General features: G+C 40.1%; 1 protein-coding gene across 3 annotated transcripts in view; it reads right to left on the bottom strand.

Annotated features, from left to right (window-relative positions):
- Positions 1-20,268, bottom strand: part of MKP-4 (MAPK Phosphatase 4) — a 157,806-nt gene that overhangs the window by 125,628 nt on the left and 11,910 nt on the right. For 2 of the 3 annotated variants that reach the window (XM_070086442.1, XM_070086441.1), the window contains exon 2: positions 11,454-11,559. In XM_070086442.1, the coding sequence (XP_069942543.1) occupies positions 11,454-11,523 (70 nt within the window). In that variant the 5' untranslated portion in view covers positions 11,524-11,559. Of the gene's footprint in view, positions 1-11,453; positions 11,560-19,489; positions 19,877-20,268 lie in introns of those variants that run through there. The other variant, XM_053777884.2, reaches the window with a different exon arrangement.

The raw sequence follows: 20,268 nt of genomic DNA on the forward strand, positions 1-20,268 counted from the left end.
TTTGTATTTCTTTTTATGCCACACAGCTTCAGCGAGATATGAAATAATAACCTGGCAAAATACTACACACAGGTCGGCCATCACTAATACTGCATCACTGGGACCTGTAGTGTGCCGGATTAGTGAGCTTGCCAGATTAGTGAGCTTGCTGGATTAGTGAGCTTGCTGGATTAGTGAGCTTGCTGGATTAGTGAGCATGCTGGATTAGTGAGCTTGCTGGATTAGTGAGCTTGCTGGATTAGTGAGCTTGCCGGATTAGTGAGCTTGCTGGATTAGTGAGCTTGCTGGATTAGTGAGCTTGCCGGATTAGTGAGCTTGCCGGATTAGTGAGCTTGCCGGATTAGTGAGCTTGCCGGATTAGTAAGCTTGCTGGATTAGTGAGCTTGCTGGATTAGTGAGCTTGCCGGATTAGTGAGCTTGCCGGATTAGTGAGCTTGCCGGATTAGTGAGCTTGCTGGATTAGTGAGCTTGCTGGATTAGTGAGCTTGCTGGATTAGTGAGCTTGCTGGATTAGTGAGCTTGCCGGATTAGTGAGCTTACTGGATTAGTGAGCTTGCTGGATTACAGAGTCGTTAGGTTACAATACACTTAATTAACCTGTCAATACTCTTTCTGCTATATCTTCCTCATTTTCATCACCACTTTCTCCTCCACTGGCTTGCTGCTGTGGATTTACAACTATCTGCACAATTTCTAAGTCAATATAATGACGAAATTTGAGCCAGTACGTATAATGATGAAATTTGAAATTATGCTAGCCGAAATTAGTGCCGGATTACTGATGGAACCGGATAGCTGATTGCTGGATTAGTGATGGATGGCCCTGTACTATCAAATGTTTTATTATTAATGTCACATACTTAAGTACAGTACAAGAATTTTTGTATATTAAATTTTGATTGTGATCTCATCAAAGCCCTAAATAAAGTTACTCAGTGAAAACACAAAGCAATTACAATAAACACAATAATGAAAGGAACATGAATAATCTGTAAAAAAATGTTTTAATTGTTATATAGGGAAACCAATTAGATGAACTTCAGTACCGGAGGTGGGAAGTACAGTGCCTGCACTCTGAAGGAGGAGTGGGGATATCTACAGTTTGGAGGGGCACATAAACTGTAGTACTGGTGTGCCTCGGGTGAGACAGTGATAGTGACAGTGTTTCTTTTTTGGGTCACCCTGACTCAGTGGAAGACAGCTGGTGTGTTAAAAAAGATTTACTGGAGTATACCTGGAGAGGATTCCGGGGGTCAATGCCCCCGCGGCTTGGTCTATGACCAGGCCTTGTGGTGGATAAGGGCCTGATGTAACTCCATAAAACTGAATACATTATACAGGAGGGCCCCACTTTACAGCATTTTGTTAATACAGTAGTTTTTAATTATACTCATTCCCCATTTATGCAGACTTCCTACAATAAATATATTGAACATTCACTAGAAGCTAAGGCAAAAATATTTTAAGGTAAGCAATGTGTGTATTATACATGCATTTATTTTAGACCTAACTCACTTAATATTTGATAGTGTGAACATGTTATCAGCCTTTTACATGCATTTGAAAATGAAAAAAGGCTATGTTTAACTTTACAGTGATTTTTGTTTTACAGCAGAAGCCCAGAAGGTAACCTGCTGTGTAAGTGTGGCTCACCTGTATATACCAGATAAATTTAAGTAATAAGGAGAAGGTGCACAGCTTATTTCAGTATGGGTTGTTAGGTCCTCCTTAAGATGCAACCACAAAATGCTAAGTAACTTCTAGATACTGTATCTATTTACTACTAAGTGAACAAAAGCAGCAAGTATTTAAATATTTAAAAAACTAGATAAACATGAATACAAGACATGTAGATGTACCACATTGTACAGCAACAGTTTGGTTAATGTTATTTCACTTTGTGACAGAAATTATATTAAGGAAAAAAGTGTCACAGCACCAACCTGTCAAACACAAAAGTTGTAGCATCTCCTCATGAGAAATGAGTGAGATATTAAAGTCCCAATATGACTCAGTATTCAGTAAGCAGTTAACCAGACTAAGGGTCGACAAACTAAATGAGCAGATTTTGACTGAGACTCAAAATATGGTCATTTAAAAAATCTCTGATATTATCCTAACACCACAAGACTTTAAAAGGCAATTAATGGCATGCCCATGCACTCTGCTCCAGGCCCGGACTAATGAAACTCCATGTTCATCAAGAAATGCAAGAACCCAGTCAAGTGAGAGAATGAGAACGTTCAAAACAAGAGATGCTAAGCCAATGATGATCCTTTTCAAATCACTTGTTCTCTCTAGGCTGGAATACTGCTGTACATTAACATCTCTGTTCAAAGCAGGTGAAATTGCAGATCTAGCAAGTGCACCGAGAACCTTTACTGCATATATAAGTTCCATCAAACACCTCAACTACTGGGAATGCTTGGAAGCACTTGCCTTGTACTCAGTGGAATGCAGGCGAGAGAGATACATCATAATCTACATTTGGAAAATCCTAGAAGGAATGGTCTTGAATCTGCACACAGAAATCACTCCCTACAAAAGTAAAAGACTGAGCAGGTGATGCAAAATACCCCCAGTGAAAAGTAGGGGTGCCATTGGTACACTAAGAGAAAATACCATAAGTGTCCGGGGCCCAAGTCTGTAGAGTGACAAGAAAATGTATAAGCATTTAAGTCTTTAAATTAACAACGAAAATAGATATATTAGACAAGAGATAACCTGTAACTGTAATGCAGCATCACTTTGTGCACATAAAAAGAATGAGGTAAATATGAGTTTATCATGACAGACTTTACTGACTTGACTGATTTACTGACTTACTTGACTGACTGACTGACTGTATTACTGACCGACCTGACTGACTTACTGACTTGACTTGAATGATTGACTTACTGACTTGACTGATTTACTGACTTATTTGACTTGCTGACTTGACTGATTTACTGATCTGAAGGTAGACTTTTTCGATGAAGAGGACCCTGAAACAGTATCTAGAGCAGCTGATGCCTTACCATTAATTGTATAATGTACTGCAGGGTAAAACAGAACAGAAATCCATTGCAGAATTTATGCACACTCCGGTACAACCATCGACTTCAATACCAGAACCTCTATCATCCACCTCAGTCCAGTAGGACCACAGCATAACTCTCCACTCTCCACAATCATCCACAAACACCAGCATGCACAATTTAAGGTAAGAAATACTATTATTTCTGTTGCATTTGTAATCTTAAGCAGTAAAAACAACATAAAACATCACGACAATGAACTACAATTACATATTCACTTTTATTTTTGAAGATCTGTTGGTCTCAAAGTTGTTTAGCTTTTTGGGGGTTCCCAGGAACGTAACCCTATTTTTTCCCATAAGTTCTTCAGTTTGTCTAACACGGCTTTTTAACTAAAACAGGGTTTTCAGGAACATAACTACCATGATAAACGACGGTCTACTGTGCAAAAATTGGTGCAGTGATCATAAGTAACTGAAATAAAAACTAATTGAATATTCTCTCCTAGGTATTAGGCTGGTAGACAGCAACTGCCCAGGGAAGTACTACCGTCCTGCTAAGTGAGTGAAATGGAAACCTGTTAATGTTTTACATGATGGTAGGATTGCTGGTGTCTTATGTCTGTCTCATAAACACGCAAGGTAACAGGTATATTTTACTACTTCTAATTACACTTATATCACACTACAAATGCATGTACATGCATATATATACAGTAGGGCTCCACTTATATGGCAGGTTAGGTTCCAGGCTACTGCCAGAAAGCGAACATCATCCGAAAGCAGAACGCCATTTATGTCTGATAATAAGTTTACACTAACATATGCAGTGGACCCTCAGCTAACGATATTAATCCGTTCCTGAAAGCTCATCGTATGCTGAAATTATCGTTAGCTGAATTAATTTTCCCCATAAGAAATAATGGAAATCAAATTAATCCGTGCAAAACACCCCAAAGTATGAAAAAAAAAAAATTTTACCACATGAAATATTAATTTTAATACACACAAACTGACACTTACCTTTATTGAAGATCTGGTGATGATTGATGGGATGGGAGGAGGGGAGAGTGTGGAAGTTGTTAATGTTTAGAAGGGGAATCCCCTTCCATTAGGACTTGAGATATCAGGTCCTTTTCCGGGGTTACTTCCCTTCTTCTTTTAATGCCACTAGGACCAGCTTGAGAGTCACTGGACCTCTGTTGCACAACATATCTGTCCATAGAGGCCTGTACCTCCCGTTCCTTTATGATTTGTCTAAAGTGGTTCACAACACTGTCATTGTAATAGTCACCAGCACGGCTTGCAATAGCTGTGTGAGGGCGATTTTCATCCATAAAGGTTTGCACTTCAAGCCACTTTGCACACATTTCCTTAATCTTTGAAGTAGGCAACTTCTTCAATTTCTCTCTCCCCTCCTCCGAAGCAGTTTCCTCAGGTCTGGCCTCTTGCTGTTGAAGATGATCTTGCAGCTCATCAGTGGTTAGTTCTTCATTGTCCTCCTCCATCAACTCTTCCACATCCTCCCCACTAACCTCCAACCCCAAGGACTTTCCCCAATGCCACAACTGATTCCACAACTGTCATACACTTCTCAGGGTTAGCCTCAAATCCTTCAAAATCCCTTTTGTCTACACATTCTGGCCACAGTTTCTTCCAAGCAGAGTTCAAGGTCCTCTTAGTCACTCCCTCCCAAGCCTTACCTATAAGGTTTACACAACTGAGGATGCTAAAGTGATCTTTCCAAAACTCTCTTAGAGTTAATCGAGTGTCTGTGGTCACTACAAAGCACTTTTGAAACATAGCTTTTGTGTAGAGTTTTTTGAAGTTTGAAATGACCTGCTGGTCCATGGGCTGCAGGAGAGGAGTGGTATTAGGAGGCAAAAACTTGACCTTAATGAAGCTCATGTCCCCAGAAAGTCGCTCTGCCAAGTCTGAAGGATGACCAGGAGCATTGTCTAATACCAGGAGGCACTTAAGGTCCAATTTATTTTCCAGGAGATAATTTTTCACAGTGGGGGCAAATGCATGGTGTAACCAGTCATAGAAAAGGTCTCTAGTGGCCCATGCCTTACTGTTTGCCCTCCACATCACACACAAATTAGCCTTGAGGACATAATTGTGCCTGAACTCTCTGGGAGTTTCAGAGTGATACACCAATAAAGGCTTCACTTTGCAATCACCACTAGCATTAGCATACATCAAGAGAGTAAGCCTGTCTTTCATAGGCTTATGTCCTGGGAGTGCCTGTTCCTTCTGAGTAATGTAAATCCTGTTTGGCATTTTCTTCCAAAACAGGCCTGTTTCATCACAATTAAACCCTTGTTCAGGTTTCAGTCCTTCACTGTCTATGTACTCCTTGAATTCCTTCACATACAGTGGAACCTCAAAAATCGAACTTAATCCGTTCCAGGAGCTAGTTCTAAATTCGAAAAGTCTGAAATTCGAAGCAATATTTCCCATAAGAAATAATGGAAATACAATTAATCTGTTCCAGAAACCCAAAAATATTCACACAAAAAATACATTTTATAGTGATTAATTACAGTTTTACATACAACAAATACTATAGTTTTTAATTATGTATAGTAATACATATAAAATAACATTTTTACTTACCTTTATTGAAGATTGGTGATGGCATCTGGAAGATAGGGAGGAGGAGAGAGGGAGTTGGGGTTAGTGTTTAGAAGGAGAATCCCCTTCCATGAGGACTTCAGGTAAAGCCCTCTCTGGGGTTACTTCCCTTCTCTGTCTTTTAATACCACTAGGACTGGGGCCAAACACTTCATGGACCCACTCTTTGAAAATTTGTCTTGTGACCCATGCCTTATGATTAGCTTTCCACAAGACACATAACTTGCTCTTAAAGACATTGTTTTTCTTAAACACTCTGGGATTTTATGAATGATACACAAGTAAAGGCTTCACTTTAAAATCACCACTAGCATTAGCACAGAACAAAAGAGTAAGCCTGTCTTTCATAGGCTTGTGTCCTGGCAGTGCCTTTTCCTCCTGTGTGATGAAGGTCCTTTTTGGCCTTTTCTTTCAAAACAAGCCTGTTTCGTCACAATTAAACACTTGTTCAGGTTTCAATTCTTCACTGTCTATGTACCCCTTAAACTCCTGTACAAACTTCTCAGCCACCCATTTGTCTGAACTGGCTGCCTCACCATGTCTTACAACATTGTGTATGCCACTACGCTTCTTAAATCTCTCAAACCAGCCTCTGCTGGCCTTAAATTCACTATCAGCACTGGTTCCAAGAGCTTTCTGTACCAGATCGGCATGCAATTTCCTTGCCTTTTCGCAAATAATCGTCTCTGAAACACTATCACCTGCAATCTCTTTATCCTTGATCCACACCAGCAACAACTTCTCCACCTCTTCAACTATTCGTGAGAGCATAATTCCGTAAGTTTTCCATCAAATTTCATAATTTTGGTGTTTATGATTGGGAAAAGATTCTCTATCTTTTCATAAGAAAAAATATTTTTTTTTTTCCGAAAAATTTGCGACCCTGAGAACAAGTTTCGGAGAGGGCCTCTCAATCCTGAAAAGGTTAAAGAGCCCTAGAGCAATAAAATGCATATACAGTACACTCATTACTTACCTTAAAAATATTTGTAGTTTTAATGTAGGGTGAGAGGTGAGTAAACGAAATTAAACGAATAAATGAGATACAGTGGACCCCCGCATAACGATGGCATCGCATAGCGATTTTTCCGCATAACGATTACTTTTATCGCAAAATTTTTGCCCCGCATACCGATTAAAAACCCGCATACCGATTTTCGTCCGAGACGCGTCCAATGTGCCCTCACATGTGCCGGCCGTCCCATTGTTTACCAGCCAGCCTCCGCGGTAACATCCAAGCATACACTCGGAATATTTCGTATTATTACAGTGTTTTCGGTGGTGTTTCTGGAAAATAAGTGACCATGGGCCCCAAGAAAGCTTCTAGTGCCAACCCTGTGGTAAAAAGGGTGAGAATTAGTATGGAAATTAAGAAAGATTTTGAAGGGTTTGGGGCTAACCCTGAGAAGCCTATGCCAGTTGTGGAATCCATTGTGCCTACTTCAAAGATTAAGGAAATGTGTGCAGAGTGGTTTGAACTGCAAACCTTTATAGATGAAAATCACCCTGACACAGCTGTTGCAAGCCGTGCTTGTGACTATTTCAATGACAATGTTATGGCCCATTTTAGGAAAGTCTTGAAGAAACGGGAGGTACAGAGCTCTATGGACAGATTTGTTGTGCGACAGAGGTCCAGTGACTCTGAAGCTGGTCCTAGTGGCATTAAAAGAAGAAGGGAAGTAACCCCAGAAAAGGACTTGCTACCTCAAGTCCTAATGGAAGGGGATTCCCCTTCTAAACAGTAAGAAGATAATGCTCTCCCCTCCTCCCATCCCATCAATCATCACCAGATCTTCAATAAAAGTAAGTGTCATGTAATTGTGCATGCCTTTTTCAGTTTGTGTGTATTAAAATTAACATTTCATGTGGTAAAAAAATTTTTTTTTCATACTTTTGGGCGTCTTGCACGGATTAATTTTATTTCCATTATTTCTTATGGGGAAAATTAATTCGCATAACGATTATTTCGCATAACGATGAGCCCTCTTGCACGGATTAAAATCGTTAACCGGGGGTCCACTGTATATATATATATATATATATGTATATATATATATATATATGTATATATATATATATATGTATATGTATATATATATATATGTATATATATATATGTATATGTATATATATATATGTATATATATATATATGTATATATATATATATATATATATATATATATATATATATATATATATCCTGATCCAGCAAGGGACCCTCCTTGGCTAGCTGCAAGAACTGTGTCAAAACTGTCAGTGGTGACAATAAGGCAGGAGGAGGTGCATTTCCTTCTTAAATCGCTTGACCAAGAAAAGGCTGTGGGCCCAGACAAGTTAAGCCCAAGATTGCTGAGAAGATGTGCAGACCAGCTAGCAGCACCTCTAACTCGCATCTTTCAGCACTGCCTAGTACAGGGTAAATGGCCCTCTCTATGGAAAGAGGCAAATGTAGTCCCTGTTAACAAAAAGAAGAGCAGAGCAGAAATCAGCAACTACAGACCAGTGTCACTCCTGTCAATCACTGGTAAGATCCTTGAGACAATAATCTCAAGACAAATGACAGAGTTTTTTGACTATTACTCACTACTTTGTGATCGTCAATATGGCTTCAGGAAAGGTTACTCTGCTGCTGATCTGTTGTTAAACCTCTCCACTAAGTGGCACCAGTCACTGGATGAATCCAAAGTCAGCTGTGTGGTAGCACTGGACATTGCTGGTGCTTTCGACCAGGTGTGGCACCAGGGCCTCTTAGCAAAACTTCAAGCACTGGGAATTGCAGGCTCTACGCTATGTCTCCTCAGTGATTACCTTCATGGTAGATCTCTAAGTGTAGTTCTCAATGGAACGGAATCAGCAAGACATCCTATTGGGACAAGTGTTCCACAAGGAAGCGTGCTGGGACCATTGTTATGGAATGTCTACTTCAACGACCTTCTTCATCTCATCCCAGAATCACATGCATATGCAGACGACTGCACACTGACATTCACTTATCCAAGAGAAGAAATGCCAGCTGCTCTAAGCTACATCAATCACCAGCTGAGAGCTATATCAGCTTGGGGAAATAGATGGCAAGTAACATTTGCACCTGAGAAAATGCAAATGATGATCGTCTCTAGGCACCATGATGGTAATGCTGGTGCAGTAGTAAGGATGAATGGGAGGGTGTTGGCACCTGGAGAAGAAGTTGATATCCTTGGGGTGAAATTTGACTCCAAACTAACCATGAAGAACCATGTTGTAAATCTTGCAAACAAGGCAGCCAGGAAGCTTACAGCACTTCGCTGTATCTCGCATCTACTTGACAGTAGGGGTTGCAAGATTCTGTACGAGGCACAAGTATGCTCGCACCTTGAGTATGCTCCACTTTCTTGGTTTGCCTGCCCCCCCTCTCATCTGTGACTGCTTGACAGAGTAGAGAACAGAGCAAGACGTCTCATCTCTCGCCTGGACCCATCCTGGAGAGATCTGTCATTTCAGCAGAGCCTTCAACATAGGAGGGATTTGGATGGCCTTACTGTTATGTACAAGGCCAATATTGTTAAAGTACCACACTTGGATCCACTTCAAGGACAGCGTGAAACAAGCTTTTATGCCACAAGATGGGCAGAAAGCAGCAACTTCACTCTGGCTGTACCCTTCTCCAGGACTTCACTCCATCTGAGATCCTATATGCCCATAATGACTCGAGTATGGAACACATTCGTACAGCATAATGATGTCAATGAGATAAAGTCAGTTGATCAAATGAAAATGCTGGCCCACAGATGGCTCCAACTTCATCCTGTTCCCTACTTGTATGTCTCATAACAATAAAAATGCTTTCAAATGAGCTGATGTAGGTAACAGCTCTTAGCTTGCCAATAAAGTTAGGAATCTTTAACCTGTAATTAGCTTGTCAATAAAGCTAGGGATCCTTAACCTTGTCAAACCCTGTGTAAAAAAAAAAAAAAAAAAAAAAAAAAAAAAAAAAAAAAAAAAAAAAAAAAAAAAAAAAAGAGAGAGAGAGAGAGAGAGAGAGAGAGAGAGAGAGAGAGAGAGAGAGAGAGAGAGAGAGAGAGAGAGAGAGAGAGAGAGAGAGAGAGAGAGTGTGTGTGTGTGTGTGTGTGTGTGTGTGTGTGTGTGTGTGTGTGTGTGTGTGTGTGTGTGTGTGTGTGTGTGTGTGTGTGTGTGTGTGTGTGTGTGAGTAAGTGAGTGTAAGTTTACTTAGGTACAGTTACACAAAGGTAGAATTATCAGAGTATATATAAAATATGAAATAACTTTAAAACATTTGAAATTTTGGAAAGTTTCCAAACATAATGGAGAGACACAGTACTCATGAAGAATGTAAACAAACTGGGTGGCGCACACCATATTAGAAAGACGGGGAGTCGTAAAGAGAGTTTTGATCATAATTTGAAATTGCCATATTAGTGGAACACCGTAAGTCAAAACACCATAAAGCAGGGCCCTACTGTACACCCAATCTGTGTTTTCTTCTATTTTCTTAATAGTTCTTTTCTTATTTATTTCCTCTTATCGCCATGGGGAAGAGGAAAAGAATTCTTTCTTTGTAAGCCAAACATGTCGTAAGAGGCAACTAAAATGCCAGGAGAAAGAGGCTAGTAACCCCTTTTTCTATATAAATTACTAAATTTAAGAAAAAACTTTCGTTTTTCTTTTTACGTCACCCTGCCTTGGTGGGATACGGCCGGTGTGTTGATAAAACAAAAAAGTAATGTTCTCTATAACCTATGTCTGGTCTTAAGTAGTCTGTAAACATTAGTATTAGTCTGCCCAAAATGCACATGCATGCTAGTGATTTTCTTTGTGCTTAACAATATTTCATTGCATGTAAACAACATTTTGTATACTGCACAAGAAAATAAAATGTTTGTTTATTCATTAATATGTTCAAACTTTCACAGGTTGGCTGTTCAACACTGGTAAACCAGAGTTACATTATGCTTACTCTTATACTGGAAACAAAGTTCCACTCACTGGGGTATTATGTGAATAAAACCAGTTTAAAGTTCCATTTTTCCTGTAAGAAATACCATTGCAACCACTTCCCTCCCTTGCTCTCTCTCATTTTCTCAATCTGTCTCTCTGACCTAATTGCCACCTCCCTCCCCTCCCTTTCCCTTCCTCTCTCCACACACCCCTTTCCTTTCCTCTCCTCTTTTCCCCTCCTTCCCTATTCCTCCACTCACTGTCTCTTGTTCTCTGTACCAGACAAAAGGAATCCCTAGTGAGTGATCTTTCTTTTTAAACACTCTGGCTGTCTCCCACTGAGGTAGGGTGACCCAACAAAGAAAACACTTTTAATGTTACTCATCCAATTACCATTTTGCTAGAAGAGAAACAACATCACAGTTCAGATGACCCTTCTAACAGCAACATTTCCACCCCTCCTTCAGAGTGCAGGCACTGTACTTCCCACCTCCTGGACTCAAGTCCAGCTAACTAGTTTCCCTGAGTCCTTTTATAAATGTTACCTTGCTCACACTCCACCATCACATCAAATAATAAAAACCACTTGCCTCCCCTCACTTCTAACACATTTGATGGATGTCCAAGCCCCTAGCACACAAAACCTCCTTTATCCCCTCCTCCAACCTTTCCTGGGATGGCCCTCTACCCCTCCTTCCCTCCACCCCCAGGTTTATACAGCCTCCTAATCATCCTATTTTTCTCCATCTGCAGGGGCAGTGACCCCTGCAACTCTTTCCTAGTATACTCCAGGTAAGTATTATAAAATTTAGTTTTTGACATGTACAAATTAGAAGAGTCAAGAGGCATTAAAACTGACAAACCTAAGTAGAGGCCATCTTCTATCTTGTCCACATCAACATCTGGCAGGAAATCATCTTCACAGTCAATCATCTTGAAATAAAGTCGGTAAAACAGTGATGAATGATTCTGGAAAAAAATATAAATTTAAAACTTCTTGATACTCAAAAGATAAGGAAAGTAAGAAAACTTAAAAGAATGTGCATTAATTTATTATTTGTTGTACAGTGGAACCCTGGATTTTGCACTTAATCCGTTCCAGAAGGTTGGTCTAAATCCGAAATGTACGAAAACCGAAGTAACATTTCCCATGATGTAAATACAATTAATCCGTTCCAGACACCCAAAAATATTAACAAAAAATAAATTTTTTAAAGAATAACTATAGTTTTACATACAGAAAACAATGAAAAATAAATATAAATGACTAATTTTAATGATAAATGAACATTACATACCTTTATTGAAGACTGTTGGCATATTGACTGTTGGCATATTGAAGAAGGCGAGGAGGGCAGAGGTAGTTGAGGTTATTGTTTGGAAAGGGAATCCCCCTCCATAAGGACTTCAGGTATTAAAGCCCTCTCTGGGGTTACTTCCCTTCCTTGTCTTTTACTGGCTCTGGACCCCTGTCACACTAAAAATCTGTCCAGAGAGCTCTGTTTTTGGCGTCTCTTTAAGATTTGCCTAAAACGGGACAAGGTATTGTCACTGAACATGTTGCAGATACGGCTTGTATCAGCTTGGTCAAGGTAATATTTTTCAACAAAAGTTTGTAACTCATTCCACTTTGCACACACATCCTTAATCACTGAAGAAGGTACCTTCTTCCCTCTCTCTTCCTCCTACTCTGAAGCAATTTCCTCTGCCGTGGTCTGCTGCTGCTCCAGATGAAGGTCTTGCAGCTCTTCAGTGGTCAGCTCTTCCCTGTGGCCCTCCACCAACTCTTCCACATCTTGGCCACTCACATCCAACCCTATGGACTCCCCCAAAGACACAATAGATTCCACAACATGTGTAGAGTTGACAGGGTCAGCCTGAAACCCTTCAAAATCCTTCTCTTGGACACATTCTGGCCACAATTTTCTCCAGAGTTCAAAGTCCTGGAAGTCACTTCCTGCCAAGCCTTACCTATAAGGCTTATGCAATGGAGGATATTGAAGTGATCCCTCCAGAACTCTCTTAGGCTCAATTTAGTGTCTGAGGTCACTTCAAAGCACCTTTGAAACATTGTTTTCATGTAGAGTTTTTTGAAGTTAGAAATGATGATGGGCTGGATGAGAGGAGTGGTGTTAGGAGGCAAGAACTTCACTGTTATAAAACTGAAGACCCTAAACAACTGGTCTTCCAAGTCTGGAGGATGAATAGGAGCATTGTCCAGTACCAGAAGGCACTTGAGTGGCAATTTATTTTCCAGGAGGTATTTTTTCACACTCTGGCCAAACATTTCATGGACCCAGTCAATGAAAATTTGCCTCATGACCCATGCCGTATTATTAGGTTTCCTCATCACACACAATTTACTCTTGACGACATTGTTTTTCTTGGACACTCTGGGATTGTCAGAGTGATATACCAGTAAAGGCTTCAATTTGAAATCCCCACTACTGTTACCACAGAACAAAAGAGTTAGCCTATCGTTCATAGGCTTGTGTTCTGGCAGTGCCTTTTCCTCCTGAGTGATGTAGGTCCTCTTTGGCATTTTCTTCCAAAAGAGGACTGTTTCTTCACAAATGAACACTTGTTGGGGAATAAATCCTTCAGCCTCTATGTACTCCTTGAATTCATCAATGAATTCTTCGGCCGCACGCTCGTCTGAACTTCTGAACTTACAGCCTCACCAGGCCTTACAACATTGTGTAGACCACTATGCTTCTTCAATCTGTTGAACCAGCCTTTGCTGGCCTTAAATTTACTACTAGCAGCACTCGTTTCAGGCATTTTCTTTATGAGGTCTGCATGCAATTGCCTTGCCTTTTCGCAAATGATCGACTCCGCAACATTATCTTCCGCTAACTGTTTTTCATTGATCCACACCAACAACAACTTCTCCACATCTTCGATTGTTTGTGATCTCTGTTTTGTTAGCAGATTTACCCCTTTGGCAAATTTAGCTTCCTTGATTTCTTTGCCAGGATGGAACAGATTGTTGATTTCAACTTCCCATACATCCTGGCAAGCTCAGCTAAACATACGTCACTTTAGTATTTTTCAACAATCTCTTTCTTGAATTCTATCGTGTTTCTCACCTTCTTTACCAAAGGGCTGGCACTATGAACTTTCTTTGGGCCCATGGTGGCTTATTTCATGGTCGAAGTCAATAAACAAGCACAAAAATTGTGAAATGTTTTGGATGAATGCTCACTCAACCAGTGACAGAGCCAGACTGAGACACGTACGCATGAGTGCGGCAGCATCCTAGGTGGGCAGACGCAACTGATATGTGATTTCCGGACGGAGGCACAAAATTCGAATCAAATTTTTGCCCCAAAAATTGTTCTAAATCCGAATTGTACGATATTTGAACCATATGAAAACCGGAGTTCCACTGTATGTTTAAAGGTACAGTGGAACCTCAAATTTCGAACTTAATCTGTTCCAGGAGCTAGTTCTAAATTTGAAAAGTTTGAAAAGCGAAGCAATATTTCCCATAAGAAATAATGGAAATACAATTAATCTGTTCAAGAAACCCAAAAATATTCACAAAAAAAAAAAAAAAAAATTATATAGAGATTAATTATAGTTTTACAAACACACAACAACTATAGTGTACAATTATGTATTAATAAATTTAAATAAACATATAGAATAACATTTTTACTTACCTTTATTGAAGATTGGTGACGGTATCTGGAAGATAGGGAGGAAGAGAGAGGGAGATGGGGTTAGTGTTTGGAAGGGGAATCCCCCTCCATAAGGACTTTAGGTATCAAAGCCCTCTCTGGGGTTACTTCCCTTCTCTGTCTTTTAATGCCACTAGGACCAGCTTGAGAGTCCCTGGACCCATCTCACAAAATAACTGTCCACAGTCCTCTGTTTCTGGCGCCTCTTTAAGATTTCCCTAAAATGGGACATGGTTTTGTCATTGAACTTGTTGAAAAGATGGCTTGTTTCAGCTTGCTCAGGGTGGTGCTTCACAAACATTTGGACATCATTCCACCTGGCACAAATCTCCTTAATCTTTGAAGGCACCTCATCCACTCCCTCTTCCTCCTCCTCTGAAGCAAGTTCCTCAGCTTTGGTCTGATACTGTTCCAGATGAAGCTCTTGCAGCTCTTCAGTGGTTAGCTCTTCCCTGTGGTCCTCCACCAACTCTTCCACATCCTCACCACTCACCTCCAGCCCCAGGGTGTTCCCCAATGCCACAATTGAGTCCACAACAGGCAGAGGGTCAGCTGGGTCAGGGTCAGCCTCAAACCCTTCAAAATCCTTCTTTTGGACACAATCTGGCCACAATTGTCTCCAAGCAGAGTTCAAAGTCCTGGAAGTCACTCCCTCCCAAGCCTTACCTATAAGGTTTATGGAGTTGTAGATGCTGAAGTGATTCCTCCAGAACTTTCTTAGGGTCAACTTAGTGTCTGTGGTCACTTCAAAGCACTTTTCAAACACTGCTTTTGTGTAGAGTTTTTTGAAGTTAGAAATGACCTGCTGGTCCATGGGCTGGAGGAGAGTAGTGGTGTTAGGAGGCAAGAACTTCATTGTTATAAAACTGAAGTCCCTAGACAAGAGGTCTAATAAGTTTGGAGGATGAGCAGGAGCATTGTCCATTAAAAGGAGGCACTTAAGTGGCAAATTGTCTAGGAGGTATTTTCTAACACTGGGGCCAAACACTTCACGGACCCACTCTTTGAAAATTTGCCTTGTGACCCATGCCTTATTATTTGCTTTCCACAAGACACATAACCTGTTCTTTATGACATTGTTTTTCTTAAACACACTGGGATTTTCTGAATGATACACAAGTAAAGGCTTCATTTTAAAATCACCACTAGCATTAGCACAGAACAAAAGAGTTAGCCTGTCTTTCATAGGCTTGTGTCCTGGCAGTGCCTTTTCCTCCTGAGTAATGTAGGTCCTCTTTGGCATTTTCTTCCAAAACAAGCCTGTTTCGTCACAACTGAACACTTGTTGGGGGTTTGAATTTTTCAGTGTCTACGTAAACTTTAAACTTCTGTATAAACTTCTCAGCTGCTTGTTTGTCTGAACTGGCTGCCTCACCATGCCTTACAACATTGTGTATGCCACTATGCTTCTTAAATCTGTCAAACCAGCCTCTGCTGGCCTTACATTCACTATCAGCACTGATTCCAAGAGCTTTCTGTACCAGATCGGCATGCAACTTCCTTGCCTCTTCACAAATAATCGTCTCTGAAACACTATTACCTGCCATCTCTTTATCCTTGACCCACACCAGCAACAACTTCTCAACCTGATCGATTGTCTGTGGTCCTTTTTTGGTTAGCATATTAACACCTTTTGCAACATCAGCTTCCTTGATTTGTTCTTTCTTTGCCAGGATAGAAGCGATGGTCGACTTGTTTTTCCCATACATCCTGGCAAGCTCAACAAGTTTCACAACAAGTTTCACACATGTTGCACATGTGTCTCAATTTCATCTTGTCGGTATTGTATACCATTCTTGCACAAGTTTCACACATACTTCTGTATTATTTCCTTCTTCACATCTATGGTGTTTCTCACTTTCTTTACCACAGGGGTACCACTAACAAGTTTCTTTGGGCCCATGGTAGCTTATTTTACAGTCCCACAAGCACTAAACACAATGAATTATTCATAAAATGTTTGAATGAGAGTGCAGGTTAGTGTTCACTCAAGCATCAACAAAGCCAGATTGGCTCATGGGGCCTGCATGGGGATGCAGACAGAGCAAAATGGTGGACAGGTCCAGTACCCGGTGGTTCGAAAATAGGGGTGAATTCGATAACAGGGACAAAGTTGGTTCAAAAAAGCGGTTGATTTTCGAAGAGTTTGATAAGCAATACATTCAAAATTTGAGGCTCCACTGTAATCATATGTAAAAAACAAATGCTACAAAGGCTCACAATTTATTTGAACGAAATACATGAATCTCCAGTTATTATAATTTAACTGCACAAAATACATGAACTGCCAGTTATTATAATTTAACTGTATAAATTACATGAACTTCCAGTTACAGTACATGTATTATACCTTAACTGTACAAAACACACAAATTTCTAATTATCAAGTCATAGAGAAGTGTTCAGAGACACAGCACCTGGAAAACAAGATGGGTAAGATGTAATCAAGTTTAAGAAATTGAGGGCACCTTTGATGAATCAAAAGTCTCACCAGCAGCAAGGCACCTTGTATCAAGAACCCTTCACCAGCATTAAGGTGCCTTGAGTTAAGAACCCTTTACCAGCATCAAGGTCCTTCCTTACTTTCAAAGATGATAAACCTACAACAATATTTAACTCTCATAAGACACGCTAGTGTTGGTATGCTGGAGTGAACACTGACAATGTTTATATAAGCTTTCTGAGATCAATATTATTCTTGCATAAATGTACAAATGATGCCAAATGCTAGCCACCTAGTAGACTAATGCTAGTAGTCTAGCATACTGTTGTTAGATGGTTACAAAATTAATGTTAGAACATCAATGCTAGATAAATGATAAACTATTTCTACAAATTATGGTTAATGATTGATTTAGAAAAGATGCCATTAGTGACATACTTTCTAGAAAGGCACTGATAATGCAGACCATTTCAGTCTTAAAATAAGCTTATAGATACTACTGGAATTTTCAGGCAAGAAAAATTTGTTGGAAGTTTTAGTATGACAATGTGTAGATTAGTACAAATGTTGGTCAAGTATAAATGCAGACATTAATGTAAATTTCAATATTTCTTCACAAGACATATAATAAACTAGAGGCCCATAGAATGCATAGCATCTTGGGCCTATACAGTGGACCCTTGGTTTTCACTGATCTTAGATATCGCCGATTTTGGTTTTGGTCGACTTTTTTTTGTCGTGGCTTTAGTTTTCATCAATTACCTTAGTTTTCATCGATCGTAAGGAACCTGTCCAGTCCCCAGCATGCAGACAAAGCAGGAGATAGTGTTGTGCAGTCCATTGTTTGTGAAAAGGCAAGGCAGTTGCATGAGTATCTCAGAGAAACTGCCTGAAACAAGTGGTGATGAAAGTGAAGACCAGCAAAGGCTGGCTTGAAAATTTCAAGAAGTGGCATACACAGCATTGTAAGGCACGGTGAGGGTACCAGTTCAGACAAACAAGCGGCTGAAAAGTTCGTTGGGGAATTCAAATGTTATGTAGAGTCTGAAAAATTCCAACCCCAACAAGTGTTCAAGTGTGACAAAACAGGCCTCTTTTGGAAGAAAATGCCAGAGGACCTACATCACGCAGGAGGAAAAGGCATTCCCAGGACACAAGCCTATGATAGACAGGCTAACTCTCTTGTTGTGTGGTAATGCTAGTGTATCACTCTGAAAAATCCCAGTGTTCGTGAAAAACAGTGTTGTTAAGAGTAAATTGTGTGTGATGTGGAAGGCAAACAGTAGGGCATGGGTCACAAGGGAAATTTTCCTGGAATGGTTTAATGAAGTGTTTGGCCCCTGTATGAAAAAGTACCTCCTGGATAAGAAATTGCCACTCCAGTGCCTTCTGTTAATGGACAATGCTCCTACTCATCCTCCAGACTTGGAAGACCAATTGTCTAAGGAATTCAGTTTTGTAACAGTGAAGTTTTTGCCTCCTAACACCACTCCTCTCCTCCAGCCCATGGACCAGCAAATCACTGCAAACTTGAAAAAAACTGTACACCTAAGCAATGTTTCAAAGGTGCTTTGACATAACCTCAGACTCTGAATTGACCCTAAGAGAATTCTGGAAGAATCACTTCAATATCTTCCACTGCATAGGCCTTATAGATAAGGCTTGGCAGGGAGTGACTCCCAGGATGATGAACTCTGCTTGGAGAAAACTGTGGCCAGATTGTTTCCAAAAGAAAGATATTGAAAGGTTTGAGGCTGACCCTGTCGACCCTACACCTGTTGTGCAATCAATTGTGGCATTGGGGAATTCCATGGGGTTGGATGTGAGTTTGGAGGATGTAAAAGAGTTGGTGGAGGACCACAATGAAGAGCTAACCACTGATGAACTGCAAGCACTTCATCTGCAACAACAAGAGACATCAGCTCAGGAAATTGCTTCAGAGGAGGAGGAATAGAGATGGAAGAAGGTGCCTTCTTCAAATATTAAGAAGATTTATGTGCATTCATTTGTGGAGCAACATCACCCTGAGAAAGCTGTTGCAATCAGTGCTGGTGACTTTTACAATGACAATGCCACATCCCAGTGACTCTCAAGCTGGTCCTAGTGACAGTAAAAAACAAAGGAGGGAAGTGGCCCCAGATAAGGACTTGGTACCTAGAGGCCTTATGGAGGGGGGATTACCCTCCCAAACAATAACCTATCTTCCCTCTCCCCTCCTCCCTGCTTTCCTTCCAGCAACAACAGCCTTCAAAAAAGGTAAGTGTCATGTTTAATGTTCATTCTTTTGTGCATGTAAATGTATATTAATGGTAAAAAAAAATTGTTTGTTGATACTTCTGGGTGTCTGGAACAGATTAATTCCATTTACATTATTTCTTATGGGGAAAATGGTTTTGGTTTTGGCCGATGGCTCTGGAACGGATTAAACACGAAAACTAAGGGTCCACTGTACTACACTTGAGGTTTTCTCAGTTAATTCATAGTAACAATCATAGTAAGAGGACATAATTGTCACATTTAACAGAGTGGGACTAGTTACTTAAATTACAATACAAAATAGTATGAGATAGGATGTGCATATAATAATATATGGGAGTTAAAGGAAAGCTGGAAGAAGAATGGGTAGAAGAACTGGATGAAAACAGTAGGTTTCTGGATTTGTTTGACATCTGTCCAGCGGCTGGTGCATGACTCAACTTGTTCATAAACTCTATGCAGATAAAAGGTACAAAACTTTGCAACTCTCTGCATGAAAATATCAAAAGTTTCCCACCTGTCAAAATCTTTACTAATACAGTGAAACCTTGGTTGTTGAATGGACTAGTTGTCGAGCAAATTGATTTTCCTACAAGGAATTTGGTCCTGGTTATCGTATGTGGTCTTGGTTGTTGACCACCAATGCCTGCATCACATGCCCACCAGACAGAGTCTGCAGTGTGGGCCTCAGTCAGTATGGTGACTAATGTGCATGCTGTAAATGTCTCTTGAGCTCTTGCTGTGCATCTTGTGAGGTAATGTAACTTTGCTATTGCAAAGTTAGTGGTCTCAGCGATATTTACGCACTGGTGATTTTGCCTACATTGAAAATACACTGCAAAGTTGCTGTTTTAAACCAAAAACACTGTCGCATTTATTTTTCTCATTATGCACTTCATGCTGCAGAACTTTTTTTATACTACGCACACTGACCATGCAGACCCAGTCTCTCGCATGTAGGCCTACCAGCTTTCTCCTGCAAGATTTGAAGCCATTAGAATTTTGCCATTAGCTCTCCTCTGACAGGTAAGAGGCAGTTATATTTTCATTTAATGTACAGTAGTATTTCGGTTAAATTTTAAGTATTTATTTTTACAGTTTCCGTGTGTTGTATAATTTTATACATTGTTTTATGTAGTAGTTAGTACATTATTATTAATAAAATTTATATTGTCATTTTTGGTCTGGAAGGATTAATTCTATTTACATTACTTTTTATGGGAAAAATTGGTTTGGTTGTCAACCATTTTGATTGTCAAATTGACATCTGGAATGTATTAAGCTCAACAACCGAGG

The sequence above is a fragment of the Cherax quadricarinatus genome, chromosome 18 (genome assembly GCF_038502225.1).
Source record: "Cherax quadricarinatus isolate ZL_2023a chromosome 18, ASM3850222v1, whole genome shotgun sequence".
Lineage (NCBI taxonomy): Eukaryota > Metazoa > Arthropoda > Malacostraca > Decapoda > Parastacidae > Cherax > Cherax quadricarinatus.